The sequence below is a fragment of the Wyeomyia smithii genome, chromosome 2 (genome assembly GCF_029784165.1).
Source record: "Wyeomyia smithii strain HCP4-BCI-WySm-NY-G18 chromosome 2, ASM2978416v1, whole genome shotgun sequence".
NCBI classification, from domain to species: domain Eukaryota; kingdom Metazoa; phylum Arthropoda; class Insecta; order Diptera; family Culicidae; genus Wyeomyia; species Wyeomyia smithii.
The window spans coordinates 14,891,059-14,909,993 of record NC_073695.1 but is presented as its reverse complement, the minus strand read 5'-3'; the positions used below and the strand labels follow the sequence as shown (position 1 = coordinate 14,909,993).

The 18,935-nt window shown below is 41.4% G+C and overlaps 1 protein-coding gene across 5 annotated transcripts in view; it reads left to right on the top strand.

Annotated features, from left to right (window-relative positions):
- Nucleotides 1-12,684, top strand: part of LOC129722411 (14-3-3 protein zeta) — a 31,482-nt gene extending 18,798 nt beyond the window's left edge. For 2 of the 5 annotated variants that reach the window (XM_055675819.1, XM_055675820.1), the window contains exons 2-7: nucleotides 5,504-5,714; nucleotides 5,776-5,889; nucleotides 6,007-6,133; nucleotides 7,829-7,952; nucleotides 8,146-8,309; nucleotides 9,809-12,684. In XM_055675819.1, coding sequence (XP_055531794.1) covers nucleotides 5,653-5,714; nucleotides 5,776-5,889; nucleotides 6,007-6,133; nucleotides 7,829-7,952; nucleotides 8,146-8,309; nucleotides 9,809-9,964 — 747 coding nt within the window. In that variant the 5' untranslated portion in view covers nucleotides 5,504-5,652 and the 3' untranslated portion in view covers nucleotides 9,965-12,684. The other 3 variants (XM_055675823.1, XM_055675821.1, XM_055675824.1) reach the window with 3 other exon arrangements.
- Nucleotides 12,685-18,935: the final 6,251 nt, after the last annotated feature.

The following is an 18,935-nucleotide window of genomic DNA, read 5'->3' as shown; positions in this document are numbered from 1 at the left end:
AGTAAGAGACGGGTTTTGATACTTCCCTCCACGGGGGCACCGGATTAATGTGCTGGGGCTCGAGGCAGATATTTTTGTGGAGCCCTCTTTTCTTAAAACATTAGAGATATAAAAATTTCAAGTTGTGAAATGACGTTGGAAGATGACGAGCAAAAAGACTGAATGAAGGTCTTCACGTCTATCTCACAATAGATCAACGTTTCTGGTCGCAGTGAGAAAGTCCATACAGGAAAAAGTGGGGGGAGGGCGAGGTAGGAGGCCCGGGGCATTTGCCCATCCCTCAAATCCGGTTCTGCCTTTACGCTTAATTCTAGAGAAGTGTATTGTCGCGACTTTTTTTTATTTAGCGTGGGGGATGGGTCAAAGTTGTGTAACGTGGGAAGGGTCAGCATGAAAATAAACCCATACGTAAAAGTCCCTCTGACGCCGAACGGTTTGATTGTACTTAAATTTTAACTCATGACGATTAGGGTAACAATGAAAATCAACTTTTCGAATTTCTTCTAGATTATACCAGATCTCGACGTTTCAAACATTTCTAAGACATTTCGCATAAAAAAATCGATATCGCCGATTCAATGAACTACCTGTGCAATTTTTTCATCGATACTTAAAATGAAACTTTGACCACCTACAGGCACATTTACTTAAAGTCTGATTACGTTGAAATTTTGCATAGAGGCTTTGTTCGAGATGAAACTTTTGATCGCTACTTCTAAGCGAAATTCAAAGGTCAATTTTTTTTCATTCAACTCGTTTCCGCCCTGTTGACTTTCTACTTGTCAAAGCGGACTCTTGAGGCATAAAAAGTGGAAGAATATGCTTACGTAATTATTGAACGGCCCCTTACAATCAGCGACCGAGTTTACTTCTGCATCTCTAACAACGATTACGGAAAGTAAGGGGTGTACTATTGTCACCGTGGTAAGGGACGAACTTTAACCCGAGCCTCATGTTATTTACTTTTACCAAGTTTTGGCAATTATATTTGCCTGCAGAGGTGTTCGTAAGTTCGTAACAACCTCCTTTCTCAAATAATTTATTGTCCTGCTGTTAGAACATAACACAAACTGATGTATTGAAGGAAAACATGCTGGTACAGGATACAGCACCGTACAGTACCATCCATGTGGAGTAGAGCGCAACTGGTCTCTCAACGAGAACTAAACATTTTGTGTGTGTAATGTGATTATCGCTCTATTATACTGCCGTTCTACGCATAGTTGTCCCATGTTACTTTTGGTCGATTTTCTTTTTTTATCAGCAATGAGTATTTTCATGCATATTTTTGAAAAACTTTCAAAAATAACATGGTTTGTTCCGAAAATCTTGAAAAACCATACCTGTTTGTCCCATCGATTATTTTCTACACATATTTGTACCACTAGCTTTTTTCTATTCTAATTCATCCCACTAACCACTAATTCCCATATTTACAACTTGGGAAGTGCTACAGAGCACCAAAGACTTCTCCTAATTACGTTTGACTACATTACGGGTTTCAGAAATTCGGTATCGAAAATCACTTTGCTCGATTATTTAAATGCGGTACGTTCATATCTTTGTTAAGGATACCTAAACCTTGTTTGCTGGCTTGTAATCTGAATGCTTTTCCTTTTCGAGCATATAAGATAAACGTATTAGATTCATACTAATTGGAAGTTGTAAGCGCCTTGTCTTTTGTGTGTAGCCAAAATGGTGAAAGCCCTACAACGTTCAAATATGATAGGAATGGGTAATCTAAAAAAACAAATCCCCTTTATAATGGTAAGTCATCTGATACTTATTCAATTAGCCTAACTTTCATCTCGACTATTATCACTTGCGTATAAAGAAAACAAGATTAGCGTGATCATTTTCGTGAAAAATGAAACAGCCTTGTATCCCCAGTACGAACTTTGTATTGGGAAGCATTGAATGCACGTGGTGGGACTGATAGGCGTAGAAATTACCTATTGGAAGCCAAATTTCTCGGCATTATTGTCTCAGTGGGTATTTTTATGGAAAAGAGTGTTAAACCGAAGAACCTTTAACTAGATTTATTGAAAACAGTCTATTGCATGGTAAAACTGGTCAGAAGCCCATAATTGCATTTGTCACATTGACGCAATGCGTAAAAGTATTGTGAAACTTTAACATCGTTTTTCTCGTTTGCATGATTTGGAACATGGGACAAATATGCGTAGAACGGCAGTGTAGTAATCAGGGTTTCTTAGGGCAGTTAAATTGTACAAGATTTTTCCGATATGATCATTATCAGCATCAATTTCTAACTACGTGGTAAAAATTGAAAAAGTTTGAAGGTTTGAATATCTCCCGTACATTTTCTATACGACTGGTTTTATTTTCGTAGCACATAAATATCAAAAATGTAGGCGAAATAATGCTTGCAATTATTGGCTGGTTTATCTGCTTCGTCGCAGACTTTCTGTATTGTTTCTTCTGGCAGGAAACTATGCCTTCCAACACAAGAGCCTATGTCTGTCTGCGAATAAATCTCGAATAATTTTCAGGAGTTCGTTAACACGAGTGAATGCAACACAGTGAAGCTTAATATTCTCCCTTTGCGCGGAATCTAAAGCTTTCGAGGGTATTCTCAACTCTCTGTTTTGCTTAGCATATATCGTGGACACAGCACAACATGAATTCCTCTGTACTGCCGCTATTCGCATAACAGTCCTATGTTTACTTGTTTTTTTTTGCGGAAATGGGTCCTTTTTGGCATGCTCTTCAAAAATAGCCATTAAAATCGAGGTCGTGGGAATCAAACCTTACTTTTTTAATGACTATTCTTGAAAAGCAAAATTGGACCCATTATCGCAAAAAAAATGAGAAAACACTTAAATTTTACATAGGACTATTATGCGAATAGCGACTGTGTAGGTGTTTCTGTTGAAATAAATTTACTGAGCTTGAGTCCCTCAAAAATAGTTAACTTTAGAGTTCTTTGTATGGAATGACAATTTTGACTATCGGATTTAAGCAAGATTTAGTCGTACCACAAGGCAATGATTTGAGCCCACTGTTGTTCTCAATATTTATGATTGGGCGGCGATTTTCGCAGTTTATGGCATCTGTTTTATGTGCTGACGAACCAATTTATACTGGAGACTGGTAAATGTTTTGTTACCTGCCTTGGACTCAGCTGGAAATAATATCCGGTTTGATGGAGATATAGTTGAAACCAAACTTGTCAGATCCAAAGCGATTAGCTTTTTGTAAGCAAAAATTGATCTACGACTCGGCAGTGATATGTTTGATCATAATAAAACGAAGAATCATTTATGAAAGCCAGCCTTATCACTTTAAGCTTTATCTATTGTTTGTAAATGTTTGTTAACAGATGTAGAGATTACACGCTGTAGCTTGAGTTATCAGCCAGCGGTTTAATCTTAACTGTAAACCTTAAAAGAGCCTGTATGAAACGATTGTCGTACTACGAAGGACAAATGGAATGACTGTTAAAACAATTGGAAATATCCTGACTTATTTTTAATTTCGTTCGAAAGTAACGTGATTCGGCTTAATCAAATTTTCACCACGAAAATGTTTTTTTTTATTCTGTGTCTTTGAATAACGATTTTTTTCATTGAATTTGTACTACAAAAATAATATTTAAAAATATATAATTGATGATGAAATAAAAATATTTTACTTTTTTCCTCGAGCAAATTAAAAACCTAAAATGTCGAGTATCGATTTACACCACTGACACAGAAAATCATTCCACCGCAGGAGTCAATTTTTGCACAGCAACAGTTTGTGCCCCCAAACCTATTAACATACAGTCACGCGGTTCACCGTGGCTACTGTAGAAGGTTGTAATGATGATCCCCATCCGATTGCAGTAGGGGCGGCTTCGTGCTCCGAATCACCCCCAACTGCGGAATGGCGAAAGCCAACGAAGAGTGCAAGCAAGAAAAGCTTAAATTCCAACCTTCCTCCCCTCGATGTGCGGTGGTTAGTTAATGCTCAGATCCACCTGAGCCCAACCGTTTGGAACAAATATGACTCACTGTTCGCAATTTCTTCCCTTTTTTTTTACTACCCAACCCTTCCTGCGCTTTTCGAATCGAAGGTTGTGTGGCAGGGGTACATTCCAAAACGCTGAATCGGTGGTTGAAAAATACAGAGCACTGAACAGGCCCACCGAGTAGTACACTGCGGATGATATCACTAGGATGGGAAAATATTTTATTGATTTTTCCACCATCGTGGATACTTACATAGACACCAGAATAGCCTTTTGTGGAAGGGGATGATTGCACCATGCCGAGAAGGACGGTGGCTAGGAGGAAAGCGACATAATCATTTGTCTAGCTTCCAGTTCATACTATATTTTGCGACACAGAATTTTCACATGGCGTGTTTCGAAAGCTTTGCTTCCTTGTACATTTATGTACTTTCGCGAGGAGTCGGCTCCATTGCTTCCACAGTACATGAAAAGGACATGCTCACTGCACAAAGCGGGGTTATATACTTGCGACAGGCAGGACTGTGACTTCGAGTCCTGCCAGGCACAGAAGGTCTCAGTTGGTGTTATGTCCAAAAGCGTCACTCACCAAGTAAACTCTCCTGGGTTCTTTTGTAGCTCACTCTCTCTTCTATGTGCAGAAGGAATCTGCTGCAAACTTTGGAACTCGGACCCGTTAGTAGAGTAGAGTAGCCAATGTTAGTCGGAAGATTGAACAAAAACGAACAAAAAGTCTGCACTTGGTTGTAACTCGGCCTGTCCACTCTGCTCCTGTGAAAGTACGTAGTCTCAAAAGTTGTACACCAATCTCGTTCGATTAAGGCAAAGGAAGCAGCAATTTTCTGGTCAAAAATAGTTAGCTATTTAAGATCTTCTCTCATTTATCCATTGCCTCCACTGGTGCTAGCTGGAAGTGAGTTGTGTGTGCTGTGTATTACGTCATACCCGGGCGTCACGATTCTGCCGCTGTCTGATGAGTGAGTGTGCAACCATTTCGATGCGCTTAGTCATCGGTGTAATTTAAATCTGTGACACCCCTACTGCGGACGTTGGCTGCCAAAATTACTAAGTACAGTTTGCCAGTATATTCTGGTTTTTGTGAATGACCGAAAAAAAAGTAAAACCCCGAATGCCCCACCCAGCACACAAATTTGCTAGCGGTTTGTTTCCTTATTGAATTGAAGCATCATTGTGAATGATTCCGTGTCACGTGTTCGTGAACAATAACTTCAATGAATACTTGAGTGGTCGCGAACCAGAAGCATTTGTCGCATCACGATTACGCTAGACCCTCATGCGACTAGTTAACACCGCCTCTGTGTATCAATAGAAAATGTGTCACAATTGACGCCGGCTGAACAGCTGCATTGTAGCCCACAATTGATTGAATTACCCCCGGCCGGGACTGCAATAAAGCCTTTTCAAATGGATCTATTTATGCGTCTCCGCGACCAACCTGCTCCCGCGCCCCACTTTTCTACTGGCACGACAAACACTGACACACGGCTTTTTACTCTCTTTTCTCCGCAGGGGTCAACTATCGATTTCTGCATCATAGTTTGAGTGCTGCAGCAGAACCTTGAAGTCTCGGACTCTCGGACGAATCTTCGATCATAGTGTGTTTATTATTTTCGTACTCGACCTGCGTCAGCGTCAGCTAAATCACCAGAAGTAGCAAAATGTCTACCGTCGACAAGGAGGAGCTGGTCCAGAAGGCCAAACTGGCCGAACAGTCGGAACGGTAGGTGCTTTCAAACAATAAGCGGCTCCGCTTTGCGACTCATTTTTCCGCTCTTTCGCAGATATGACGATATGGCACAAGCGATGAAATCAGTGACAGAAACCGGAGTAGAACTATCAAACGAAGAACGAAACCTGCTATCTGTCGCTTACAAGAACGTCGTTGGTGCGCGAAGGTAAGGCATTCGTTGTTTTTCTGTTGTTCTCGTTCTTGTTCACCTGCCGGTAAACCTGCGGTGCGGTGAGTTGATTTATGAGTTTAATTTTAATCCGAACGGTGTCTCCCGCTGCAGATCGTCATGGCGGGTAATATCGTCTATCGAGCAAAAAACGGAATCCTCTGCCCGCAAACAGCAACTGGCCCGGGAGTACAGAGAACGAGTCGAAAAGGAACTTAGGGAAATCTGTTACGAAGTATTGGTAAGTTCGTTGTTTTAAGTACGATTCAGTGTGTTGAGACTTAATTTTGCTGAAAAACTCCGTTTATAATGTGTGCCGCGACTTATCAGTCGATTTATTTTTCCATAAATTTTGATTAATAATTATAAACGATAGTACATAGCTACGCAGGGTGGATTAGATATTTTCTCGCAATAAAACTGCTTATCAGGTGTGTGATAACGGTGAGTTTTTTGAAATAATTTCCGCCGAAATGTGAGCAAGGCTAAAATTAGAATGTAGAAAAATCGATAGTCGCAGTTAATCTTCAATTTGCCACTGTGTTATGTTTGCGAAGGTTCACCAGTAAGCTGCCGCTATTCGCATAACAGTCCTATGTAGAAGTCCTATGTTTTCTTGTTTTTTGCGGAAATGGGTCCATTTTGGCATGCTCTACAAGAGTAGTCATTAAAATCGAGGTTGTGGGAATCAAACCTTGTCTTTTGAATGACTATTCTTGAAAAACATGCCAAAATGGATCCATTTTCGCAAAATTTACATAAGATTCGCCACTTAAACATAGGACTGTTATGCGAATAGCGGCAGTAAGCGCGTTGCATATTCGCGTCTTCTGCTTATTGAGATTAATGTATTTGAATTGGATTAATTTAACCATTTAGTTCGCTTTTAATGCATCGAAACTATGAGAACTTTCCCTTGAAAAAAATTCACGCCAATGAAAGGTGACAAAACAGACGATTTCAATTTGATATAGGTAGGTAATCCAATTCTAGAACAGAAAGATCAAAGAAGGTGAAATATTATTATTTTCATCGGTCGGGAAAATCTGAAACAAAATTTCTCGCACTATTTTTCTCAATTTTTTGTCAGGTCCATGTCCTGTTTGAAGTTATGGACAAAACTGTCCAAGACAAATGAACAGCAGCTTGCTTTCATCTGGAGTATTGTGATTAGGAATTTACTTGTAAAAGATCAAATAACAAAATGCGGTTAAGAAGAACTCATACAAGGTCGAATAATTGGAATTTCTAGGAAATTTAGCGAATTAAGAAAGGCAAGAGTGTGTCTGAAAGAGTGCTGTGATCATTGGAAGTGAAAATTGAAAATGATTGGCTGTAATTTTCGAAGAATTTTGCTGGGGAAAATGACTTTTATCAGCACTTAATAACTACTTTGTGGGATCAGAACCCGATCTTCACAGAACTTTGCCTGTAAATTTTATGATTTTTTTAGTATAAATCTCTTCCCATTGCTTCTCCACTCGAAAAATATGAGCGAAAACAAGCAGGTCCTTTACACAAAGCGGATAAGGATTTACAGAAATCAAACAACAATAAACGTAGCAAGGTTGTTCAAGAGCATAAAATTCTTGATAATTGCAGCGAGAGATATGATATGATAACAATTCTTTTAATAGTAGGTCCTATTACTGAAGTCGAGTCGATTCGACTCACCCGTATATTTCAAGTGAGATGGGTCGCTCGTCGAAGCTTCTGTAATATACCCAGTCATTCATTAAAACCGCACTTGAAATTTATTAATTTAAAACTAACGGAAAACTAACTCAATTTTTGACTAATATTTAAAAAAAAATAAGGATAAGCAATATAGCTTACAGACCTTAGTGTTTTATAACAAGTGGTTATTTGAAAAACTTTAGCCTCCTTACCGACTCACAGCAGCAACAACTGAAGAAATTACATCTTTCATTTCTAGGGCCTGCTGGACAAATTCTTGATCCCCAAAGCGAGTAATCCAGAAAGCAAAGTCTTTTACCTCAAAATGAAGGGAGATTACTACAGATACCTAGCCGAGGTAGCCACAGGAGAGACCCGTAACAGTAAGTATTTCCGTTTCGTTCACCGCCATGATTCACTCCTTACCGTGTGTGTGCCCCGAAATTGTGGGCTCACCGGAATGGACGCAGAGGAGATGATCACGCAATCACATGACAAACGTACTAATCTCGTCACTGTTGCGCTATTGTAACTGTTGTCGTTTTCGCCAACGCGATTATCTATTCCCGTTTATAGCCGTAGTAGACGATTCCCAAGCCGCGTACCAGGATGCCTTTGAAATTAGTAAAGGCAAAATGCAGCCAACACATCCCATCCGATTGGGTCTCGCGCTCAATTTCTCAGTCTTCTATTACGAGATCCTAAACTCTCCCGACAAAGCCTGCCAGCTGGCGAAACAGGTCACTACTCTTTTTTTTTCTATAATCTCTAGTCAAACGTTTCCGTTTTTGTTTATTTAAAAGCTAGTTTTCAGTTTTATTTGTTATCCATGTGATGGACCGAGGGGAAAAATATCAAATGCAATAAAGTACACATTCCGAACATTACATCAGCTGGAAACAATTATCCAGTCAGGAAGCATTCTACTGTGACTCAAAACTTGACATTTTTATCAAACAATCAAACACCAAACACCTGGCGGCCTTTCCCTCACTCACTCAAGTCGTGAACCGTGACGTGTTTGTCATTTTAATCCAATCATCAACAATCGCAACAACCAATCGGTGCTAACAAAAAAAAAAACAAACGAAAATCATCGAATCCTGCCTTTTAAACAAAAGCAACTTTAACTAGTCTTCTCACCATGCATCCCAATGTTTCTTCTTATCTCTTTCTTTTCACGTTTGTAGCAGTGGTTGAGGATTCGCAGAAATCGTATCAGGAAGCGTTCGATATTGCCAAGTCGAAAATGCAACCAACGCATCCGATTCGGTTAGGCCTCGCACTCAATTTTTCCGTGTTTTATTACGAAATTATTAACTCCCCGGCACGGGCCTGTCATTTGGCTAAGCAGGTTATATTACATATAAATTAGATTTATCCTGTTTGTGTCAGTTGTACTCTAATGATTATACCTTCTACTCTGAAATTAGTTACTCGAAACTCGAATGGTTCGATTTATGCAACCAAATGTGTGTCGAAAGAAGCCTGTTGTTGAAAGAGTCTGTTCACCCCTTAACACTATTAACACTCGATCCTTGCCATTCGTTGTTGAACAGTAGCTTCCTAACATCATCCCTTTAACGTGTGCCTGTTAATAAATAATAAGCTTGCTTTTGGACTAATATTTAAACCGATTCCAATCACAAAGCTGCACGTTCGAACATTCGTGGTATACTTCAAAGGCAGCTAATTGTTAGTTGCAATCCAAAAAGCCTGCGATCTCACGAATGCAAGTAAAAATTTCCGATTCGGAAATTGCTTATTGCAAACTCCACCCGCAGCCCTGCATTGCCAATAATTGTTTCGATTACTAACCCTTTGTACTGTTAACGAACCCGTACCAATGAGACTTCCAGTGTATTAGTGGAATCCTTGCTCTCAAGTACAGTCACTTCTTGTACTAAAACTAATACAGAACGAAGTCCCCCAGTGGAATGCTGCCGATGTATCAGTAGGATATAAGTTGAACTCATGAACACTATCAGCTCTGTCAGAATTGTGAAATGTTGTGTATTTTATTTATTTTGATAATATTCTCACCTGTTTTTTAGTTTCTTTTGTTTTTCTTATCTTCAATACTATTTACTATAAGACGCTTTTTTTTTCGATTAGTTTACTCTGTTGTATTTTCGAGTCTATATTTATTTTGCGAAAGCACTACACAGGAGATAACACTGCATCTTTCTTGTTCTCTATCGTTTGATGATCGTGGTGTAAAACATTCCGAACACATTAGGCGTTCGATGACGCGATTGCGGAACTGGACACACTGAACGAGGATTCCTACAAAGACTCCACCCTGATCATGCAATTGCTGAGGGATAACCTTACCCTGTGGACCTCGGACACTCAAGGCGACGGCGATGAACAACAGGAAGGTGGCGATAATTAACCAAACTAAAATTAATGAAACAAAAAAACACACACACACTTAAATATAATAGAAATTCCTTTTGACTAATTAATTAAAAACAAAAAGAAAAACAGGACAAAGAAAGAGAAAACGAGAGAGAGGAAAACAAACGCAAAAAATTATTTCTTTATGAAATTGCTAAAACACACACACTTTCTTTGTGCGGAGATCTCTCACAGTAAGAGACAGTAGAGAGAGAGAGAAGAAAAAAAGAGAAAACAAAAATACATGTTTGTATGTATGTTCTATTTATCTCCCCTTCCTGGTGAAACGTTTCCATTTGGGAAGCATCCGAAAAATTGAAACTTCGTTAATACAGTTTCACGTCACAGAACAATTGTTGAGTTTTGTTTTCTTTATTATGAAACAGATCGCGAAATCGTTTTCATCACTCGATATTTTAAATAGTCATCAGCGGAATCTAAAGCAAAAAGGTTATCACATCTGAATTTTTTCCTTTAGTAAATATCACTCCAGACACAAAGCAGCGAACTTTTCAGCCTTGTTTTTTTTTTATACAAACTGTTGCGGCGCATTTCCAATGCGGTTTCAGTTTTTGTTTTTCTGTGTTTGACGTTTTCGGCTTTCGCAATGTTTACTCAAAACATAATATAAACCGAATTGTATTATTCTATGCCTCTGTGTCCCCTATACGAAAAAAATATACTTAAAAAAATCAAGGAGAAGAAAAAACGCACTTCTATAAATGTAAACATCCCGATTGAAGTTTTTTGTGATTCACTCTGGAGCGCACGGAGGATGCCCCTGACAGGGAGGGGCATCAGTGCATTCCGCGTATACAATTTCCATCCCTTTTTACCAAACTAAAAGAAGAAAAAACAAATCGTTAACTGTAATGGCAGAGTATAAAACCAACAGTCTTTTTACGCATTCAACAATCGAAAAAGGAAGCTAACTTACAACATCGTCTCCGAAGAACAACACACGGAACAGCAAGAGGAAAAACTAAAGAACACAAACATCGTTCTTTGAAACAGAAAAAAAACAACATCATATGGAAATTATTACTCTAAAAAAAATACAACATCAGCAAGAGAAGAAAGAAGAATAAAACGCGCATAATGTAAGAAAGTTTTTATTAAAAGGCAGAAAAAATTAAAAAAATATCCAACCTTTTTAAAAGGAGAAACCTTTGGCTGAACACATGCTAGCTACTACAACTCGTTCCGAAGAAGAATTGTATCGAAGGAATCTTTTTTAATTTATGGCGTTCACAAAAGTACACAGACACACACTCACGATTTTTCATGTATTATAACAACAGCAAAAAAAAAACTATGAAGAAAAGAACAAAAAACAGCTAAATAAAGCAGAACAACATTAACTGTCCGATTAACTGGAGGAAAATTTGCTTGTGATATCAAAATTGACTTATCCTTCGGCTCCGCTCCCAGTCAGTCAGTCAGTCAGCCAAATGGACTGTTTTTTCCACTCAACCGCTGAACCGTTTTGGATCCGATGATATTGGTTCACATCACAGTTATTGGGAATGGTTTCGAAGGTCTTCATTAGACCAGACCAAAGTGTGACACACAGTTCTCCCTCCCCGTCGGTGGAAAGCTGTTAATCATCGTTCGAGAAAAAGGTTTCTTCCTCGTGATCCTCCCGTTCGTAACCGATCAGTGGTCGTGAGAGTATCGTCCCCAAACATGAGTGTAAAATGTTGTGTGTGTGTGGTCATTCTATAGTATAAGCGAGCGGGAAACACTGAGACTTGCACCACACACAAGCAAGTGAACCCGTCGTAATTGGCAACGTAATTTGGTTTTTAATAATGTCTATCTCTGCTCGCATAGTCAACCACAGAGCTAACCTGTCAGCTATCGGACTGTGTGCGATAGAACTTGGGTTTGGCTTGGGAAACCACACTTCTTCAAGCCAGCCTTGCTGATTGGTGTTGGCACTAGATTCGATATTAGATACGCGAAATATACCGACGACTAGAGATATTTAAACAATTTTATTGTTCCTCGATTTAAGGTTGCTTGACCTATAGAGCCAGTGGTTATCGAATGAAAAAAGAAGGCAGTTTCAAGCTATTTATTTACAATTTTTATGTCACCCCAATCCTATTTTTCTGGTTTTATTTTATTTTTTGTTGACAATATCAATCCACAACCGTTATAGTCAAAGTTTGAATAGGTTCCCTCGACACCCCAAAGCCATAGGCAGTTCAATAGATAGAACGCGCTTCGCTCAATTGGAGCGCACTCTTGATACATACTTTCTCGCTCACCCGGCACTTAACAGAAAACGCTGACAACTTTATATTTACAATCAGTGCTACCTAAAAGAAAACCCGCAGAGCAGCGTACAGTACTATATTACTTTAATTTATTGATTGCATTAAACGCAAACGTTTCAACAGTATAGAAACAGAAAAAGACGGCTAAAACCATCAGCAGATGCGAAGCTACTAAGCTTAGCTGAAAGCAAAACAAACAGAAAAAACACTTACATTTCACAGAACCAGCAGTAAATGTAATGAACAAAAAAATAAAAATAAATGAGAAAGAGAATCAAAAAAAAAAAATTACTCATCTTCGTTTTTCGGTAATATCGCTGTTTCCATTCATTGGTTGTACCATATTAAGAAAACAAAGAGGTATTGTATTTAAAATCAATTAAACAGCTCTAAACTGAAAATAAAACCTTCAATAAAGAGACAAAAAACCGATCATGACGCGTTGCTGTGTTTTTCTTCGTCTTCTTTCAAGCGCACCGAAATGCGTCCTGCACGATGCCCACCGAAGTGGTAGGTAAGTTGAGGAATTTGAGAAATAAAATTTGAGAATTTGGGTAATAAAAGGCTTAGCATATCGTAGTTATCTTTAGTTCTTTAAAATTTTATGAAGATTTTTAAGGGTCCTCCCAAATTTTGTTATGTTTTAGACTGCCGACAGGCAAATGACATCCTTCTGTTGCATCGCATCAAAGTTAAAATTAAATAGAATTATGAATTCGACTGGAGCTGCTCTTCTAGATATAGAAAAGGCATTCGACAGTGTTTGGCATAAATGTTTAATAGCTAAAATGCCAAATTTCAGTTTTCCGCTTTACCTCACAAAAATGATACAAAGTTATTTAACTGACCGCACTCTCCAGGTTAACTATCTAAATGGTAAATCTGATAGATTGCCTGTTAGAGCTGATGTGCCTCAGGGGAATATCTTGGGCCCAATCTTATATAACATTTTTACTTCTGATCTTCCTGATTTACCACCAGGTTGTGAAAAATCTGTTTTGTGACGATACAAGCATTTCCGCAAAAGGAAAATGCCTTCGTGTTATATGCAGTCGGCTTCAAAAAAGTTCAGGTATTTTTTTTTCATACTTACAAAAATGGAAGATTTCCCCTAATGCTTCTAAAACTCAGTTAATTATTTTTCCTCATAAGCCAAGAGTTTCATTTCTCAAACCCACCCATAACCACGTTATTAAGATGAACGGTGTGGTCTTAAATTGGTCTGACCAAGTTAAATACTTAGGGCTAATTTATGATAAGAATCTTACTTTCAAGGAGCACATTGAAAATATCCAGTCAAAGTGCAATAAGTATATCAAATGTTTATATCCTCTAATCAACAGGAATTCTAGACTTTGTCTCAAGAATAAACTGTTAATTTACAAACAAATTTTTAGGCCAGCAATGTTATATGCAGTTCCTATCTGGACAAGTTGTTGTGCAACCAGGAAGAAGACACTTCGAAGGATTCAGAATAAACTTTTGAAAATGATTTTGAAGCGTCCTCCCTGGTTTAGCACGAACGAGCTACATAGGCTCACTAATGTAGAAACATTAGAAAATATGTCAAGCCAAATTATCAACAAATTCTGACAAAAATCGTTGCAATCCTCAATTGCAACGATTAGCTCACTTTTTAGTCAGAAAGATTGTTTTAAGTTTATTTTAAGTTTCGTCTTATTCCTTTTTTTTTCTCCTTGACAAGTAGGTTTCATGATTTTCCTACAATTACATTAACTTAACTGCGAAAGCTAATAACATTCAATAATATAGGTGCTTATTACGGGAGTCACTTCACGGTGAAATCAAAGTGAAGTGAATGAAGTCCTATTACGGGACTCACGTAAGTGAGAAAAACGTCGCAAAGTGACATATCGCGAAGTCTGGGTTATTATGGGTGTCATATCAGTGAAGTGAGAACGGAAAAAGCGACGTTTCGCGTGGAATTATTTCACGATCATTTTGAACGGTGAAATGATTTCACGACGATAGAGAAGTTTAAAAATCGATTGATTTGTAATCTAGTGATAATATATATGGGATTTACTTTCCAGTAACAAGGCTAATCTTTTTCCTTGAAAAAAAATCGACTTTCTGGGACTTACAAACTTTTGAGCTGCGGCCGGTGGAACGTAAGAGAAAAATTTACCTTCCGAATTTCGTTTAGTGGTAGGGCTCAAAAGTTTCCTCTTGTCGAAAAATGTCCTCATACAAAATTTCAGCTCAATCAACTTTCCGGCACTTGAAATTTTTGACCTAGGAAACTCGCTCATTTCACTTGTCCTATTCTCTATTTCACTTCACTGTCAAGGAGATTTTTGTCACCTCACTTGAGGTGGAATCGGGAAAAGGTCACAAAAAGTGAAGTGAGCGTGAAAGTGAAATATATTTCACCGTGAAGTGACTCCCGTAATAAGCACCATAAAAAAAGCATACAAATGTATATATAATAGTGTTGAAATGTCACCATATGTGGCAGAACACACAATATTATTTCTGGATAGATATTTTAGTACATAAATATATCATTACAAACTCACACCCCCCCCCCCCCGCCATTTAAAAAAAAAATAGAATGATGAAAGGTGCCGGTATCTTTGGCCCACAATAGAATATCCCTCAGAATAATTCCAGGAAGACAACAGCTCAGTAGCTGTCAGTTTGAGACGGAATTTCTGATTTTCAAAATCATTTTTCGCAAAAGTCATACAAATTGCAAATCCGTCACGATACGCTGTCACTTGTAGGATTTTTCCACATATTATCTAAACTTCAGACCATTTTTTGTCCCGTTTATCAATTTTGTATACATTTGAACTAAAATATTTCTCAAGAACAATGTAAATAAAGAAAATCTTTTAGTTGCCTAGCGCTTTGGAATACACTAGGCCCCCATACCTGAGTATGGACGAAACCACGCTGGCAAGAAGTTTACGCTTGCTGCCATTCACCATTGAGCTGTTCGACATCATTCGAGTTAGTGCTGCAATTGCCGTTGAAGCCCTCTTGCAAGCATAGTTGACGTGACTCTTAAATGTGCGCTCATCGTCAACTATAACCCCCAAGAGCTTGAAAGATCGCTTTGAGGTGATGGTGCAGTCTCCGACTCTGACCGCCGCCTGTTGCTCTGAATAGCGGTTATTCACAACCGTGACCTCCGTCTTATGGTTTTCTGGAGTGCAGCCACTATTCGACTTTGCGTATACAGTGCGCGACCGTCAACTCGACTTCTTCGATCGACTCGCCGTAGACTTCTAGCGTTATGTCGTCTGCAAAGCCGACGATCACAACCCCTACAGGGAACTTGAGTTTCAACACCCCGTCATACATGACATTCCACAACACCGGTCCCAGGATAGAACCTTGCGGAACTCCTGCGGTAATTGGGACGCACTTCTGACCCTCCTCCGTATTGTGAACAAGTACTCGGTTTTGGAAGTAATTTTCCAGAAGCTTCTACAGCGACACCGGTACATGGATGCTCCTGAGCGCAAGCGCTATGGAGTCCCAACTGGCGCTATTGAACTCATTCTTCACGTCGAGCGTGACGATTGCACAATAGCGTATGCCCCTTCTCTTGCGCTGGAATGCTACCTCCGCCGTCTTGGTGACAAAGAGGATAGCATCCAGCGTGGATCTGCCCTTCCGGAAACCGTACTGGTTACTTGCCAGACCGTTTACACCCTCCGTGTACCTCACCAGTCTGTTGAGGATAATCCTCTCAAAGACCTTGCCCACAGTGTCCAGCAGGCAGATAGGCTTATATGCCGATGGGTCCACTGGCGGTTTTCCTGCTTTCGGCAGTAAGACCAAACTCTGCCGCTTTCACCTGTCCGGGAAGAGGCAGTCATCCAGGCACCACTGCATGACTACCCGAGACAAGCCGGGGGTCGTTTTAATCGCCAGCCTGATTGCCAGGTTTGGGATTCCATCCGGTCCCGGTGCCTTGCTCACCTTTAGGGAGTTGGTGATCACGATGATATCCTCATTCGTAACCTTAACCTCTTCCTCGATCCCGACAAGGCTGTCGTCGCTCACGGATTGGATGTTCGGCAGGTTGGCCGATCACCTCTGGTCTGTGTCTGAGATACTGGAACGTCGGATGTGAGACTCGACTGCCGGAGGCCAAGGACTTGGCTCGTAACGAGGAAAGAGTCCCCCGTTAATGCGCTCCAGCTTCGCTGGTGATCGCTCTGCAGGCGTCAGCGCCTTTGGTCTTGGCCATTACGATCCTATAGGCGTTACCCCACGGGCTCTTATTGGCACTCGTGCATAGCCTATCGAAGCAGGCCCTCTTGCTTGCCTTAATCGCACTCTTTAGCGCCGATCTTGCAGAACCGAATGCTGCGCGGCGCTCAATCCTCTGTTTGTCTGTTTGCGCACGCTGCACCTTCTGTCTTGCACGGAGGCACGCACTGCAGAGGTCCGCTATCGTATCAGTCCACAGTAAGCTGGTGGCTTCCCATTTCTAGGTTGGCGGATCCTAGGCATGGTGGCGTCGCACACCCGCGGTAGTATGGCAACTAGTTGGTCAGCAGTCGGGCGGAGCCAACTGCCTCCATCGCACTCTTTTCGCATTGCCGCTTCGAATACCTAGGCATCGTAATGCGATGTCTTCCACCCGCGGATGGTGTGAGTGTTGGTTCTACCCGTTACTGTCTCGCGTTGTTTTCTACATGTACATTTGGTATCAACGTTGGCCAGATCTAAGTTGAGCTTTGCCAAAGCTTTCGACAGGATCTGATACTGATTCGTAAAGCGACTTCCCCACTCGACAGCCCGAGCGTTGAAGTCACCCACCACTACCAACGGCGTTGGGCCCATTAGCTCCATGGATAACTGGTCGACCATCTGGGTGAACCTTCCGGTAGACCAACGTGGCGGAGCAAAGCAACTGCAGTAGAACACTTTGTTTACCTTGGCAACCGCGTACCCTTCGTTTGAGGTTGAAATAACCTACTGAACTGGTAATCTACTCGTCGTCCATACGGCCGCCATACTGGATTTATCCGTAACCCAGTTACCGTTTCCGGGAGGGATGCGGTAGGGGTCCGATACGATGGCGATCTCCGACAGCGACTCAGTGACTGCTTGGTATAGCAGCTGCTGAGCCGCATAGCAGAGGTTCAAGCTCAGTTGTGTTACCCTTATACCCGTGTTTTCGCAGCCGGCTTACCTGCTGGACACCTGGGGCCTCCCATAAAGTGTTTAGCGTCCCGTTTTCCGGAACATACCATGCACTTGGGAGACGCCCCGCAATCCTTCGCTTTATGGCCTACATAACTAACTTCTGTCGGACCCCTTGCAGCAAACGAGTATACCCAGAGGCACACTGACCACCCGACCTTTAGTTTGCCTTCCTTTAGTGCCAAGTTCGCATCTGCCGATGCTAGTCGGAAGTTAGCCACCTGGGTCCCCGCTGGACCCTTTCGGAGGCGGATTAACTCAATGGCCACCTCCAAACCCGCACTTGTCTCTGAGGGCTTGTGCAACGTCGCACCCCTCGGTGATTTCATCCAGGTTTTTAAGCTGGGAAGTCACCTCCAAAGTGAGTGCCCGAACCTGCACCTCTCGCACCGCTCCGTCCTGGGGCTTTTTACCCTCCTTGCGCCCTTTTCCTACGACGGTAACCCATAAGTTTACCGCAGTCGCCGCTCCGGTCGATGTTTCGGCCTTTGAGCCTGTTGATGTGCTAACTCGCGAGGCTAGCTCCACCAAGCGTTAGTTCACGTTATCGGGGACTGCTGCCCCCGGAGACTGCCTCGTTCGCTTACCGACCTGCCCATAGAGCAGACCGCGGCGAATGAGGGCATGAGGAAAATAGTCTGAATCTGATTGTATTCAGTTGCCCTCTCAGTCCTCGCCCCCTTTTCGGAGGGGCTTATTACGGGAGTCACTTCACGGTGAGATGACAACCGGAATAGGTACGGTGAAAGTGATTCCCATTTGATTTGCACGCGTCTTTTTTCGCCGTGAGATTTTTTCACTTCGTTCTCACCGTGAGGTGACATCCGTAATAAGCCCCGGAGGCTTTAACCCGAGCCACAGGTTCGGCGTACTCCTTTTGAGCTTCGTCTATGGTAGCCCGAAGCAGGAGGAGGCCCTGCTTCAGATTGGATATATTGCTTCCCTGGATACATTGCTCCTATTCGCCGCGAACTCGATGATAGCATCGAGCCTTCTCTTTTCGATGGCCTTGACTAGCAAGGGGACATCGACTGTTATATCCGGTGTGGAAACTAGCGTGTTAGCCACCGGATTTTGCTGTATCCGTCTCCGCCATTTTCTGTGGAGACCGCTGGATGCCACCTCGCGCGAAAGGGATTTGGTAGTTTGTCCACAGCCGTCACTTGTTTTTTATTTGTGCTCATTTTGTAGTTAATTGGGTCCCCCTTCCAGCCGCTATCCTTGTTCATAATGGATTAGTCGCCTATGTGGTCCAATGGTGGTCGGCATAAGCAGTGTCATGGCTAGGGTAGGCCGCCCATAAAGCCTTATGAGCAACTATGTCGCCTCCGACCGGCGTAGGTCAGGAAAGGAAAACTGGTCCTAACACCAATTCCCACCATCTGATCGCCACCAGGTAATGAACGCGGAACGTACTGAAAGGCCTGCCAGGTTCAACGGGACGGAGACCCCTGCACCGATCGTTATTTCGCCGTTTCAAGCCGTTGTAACACGACC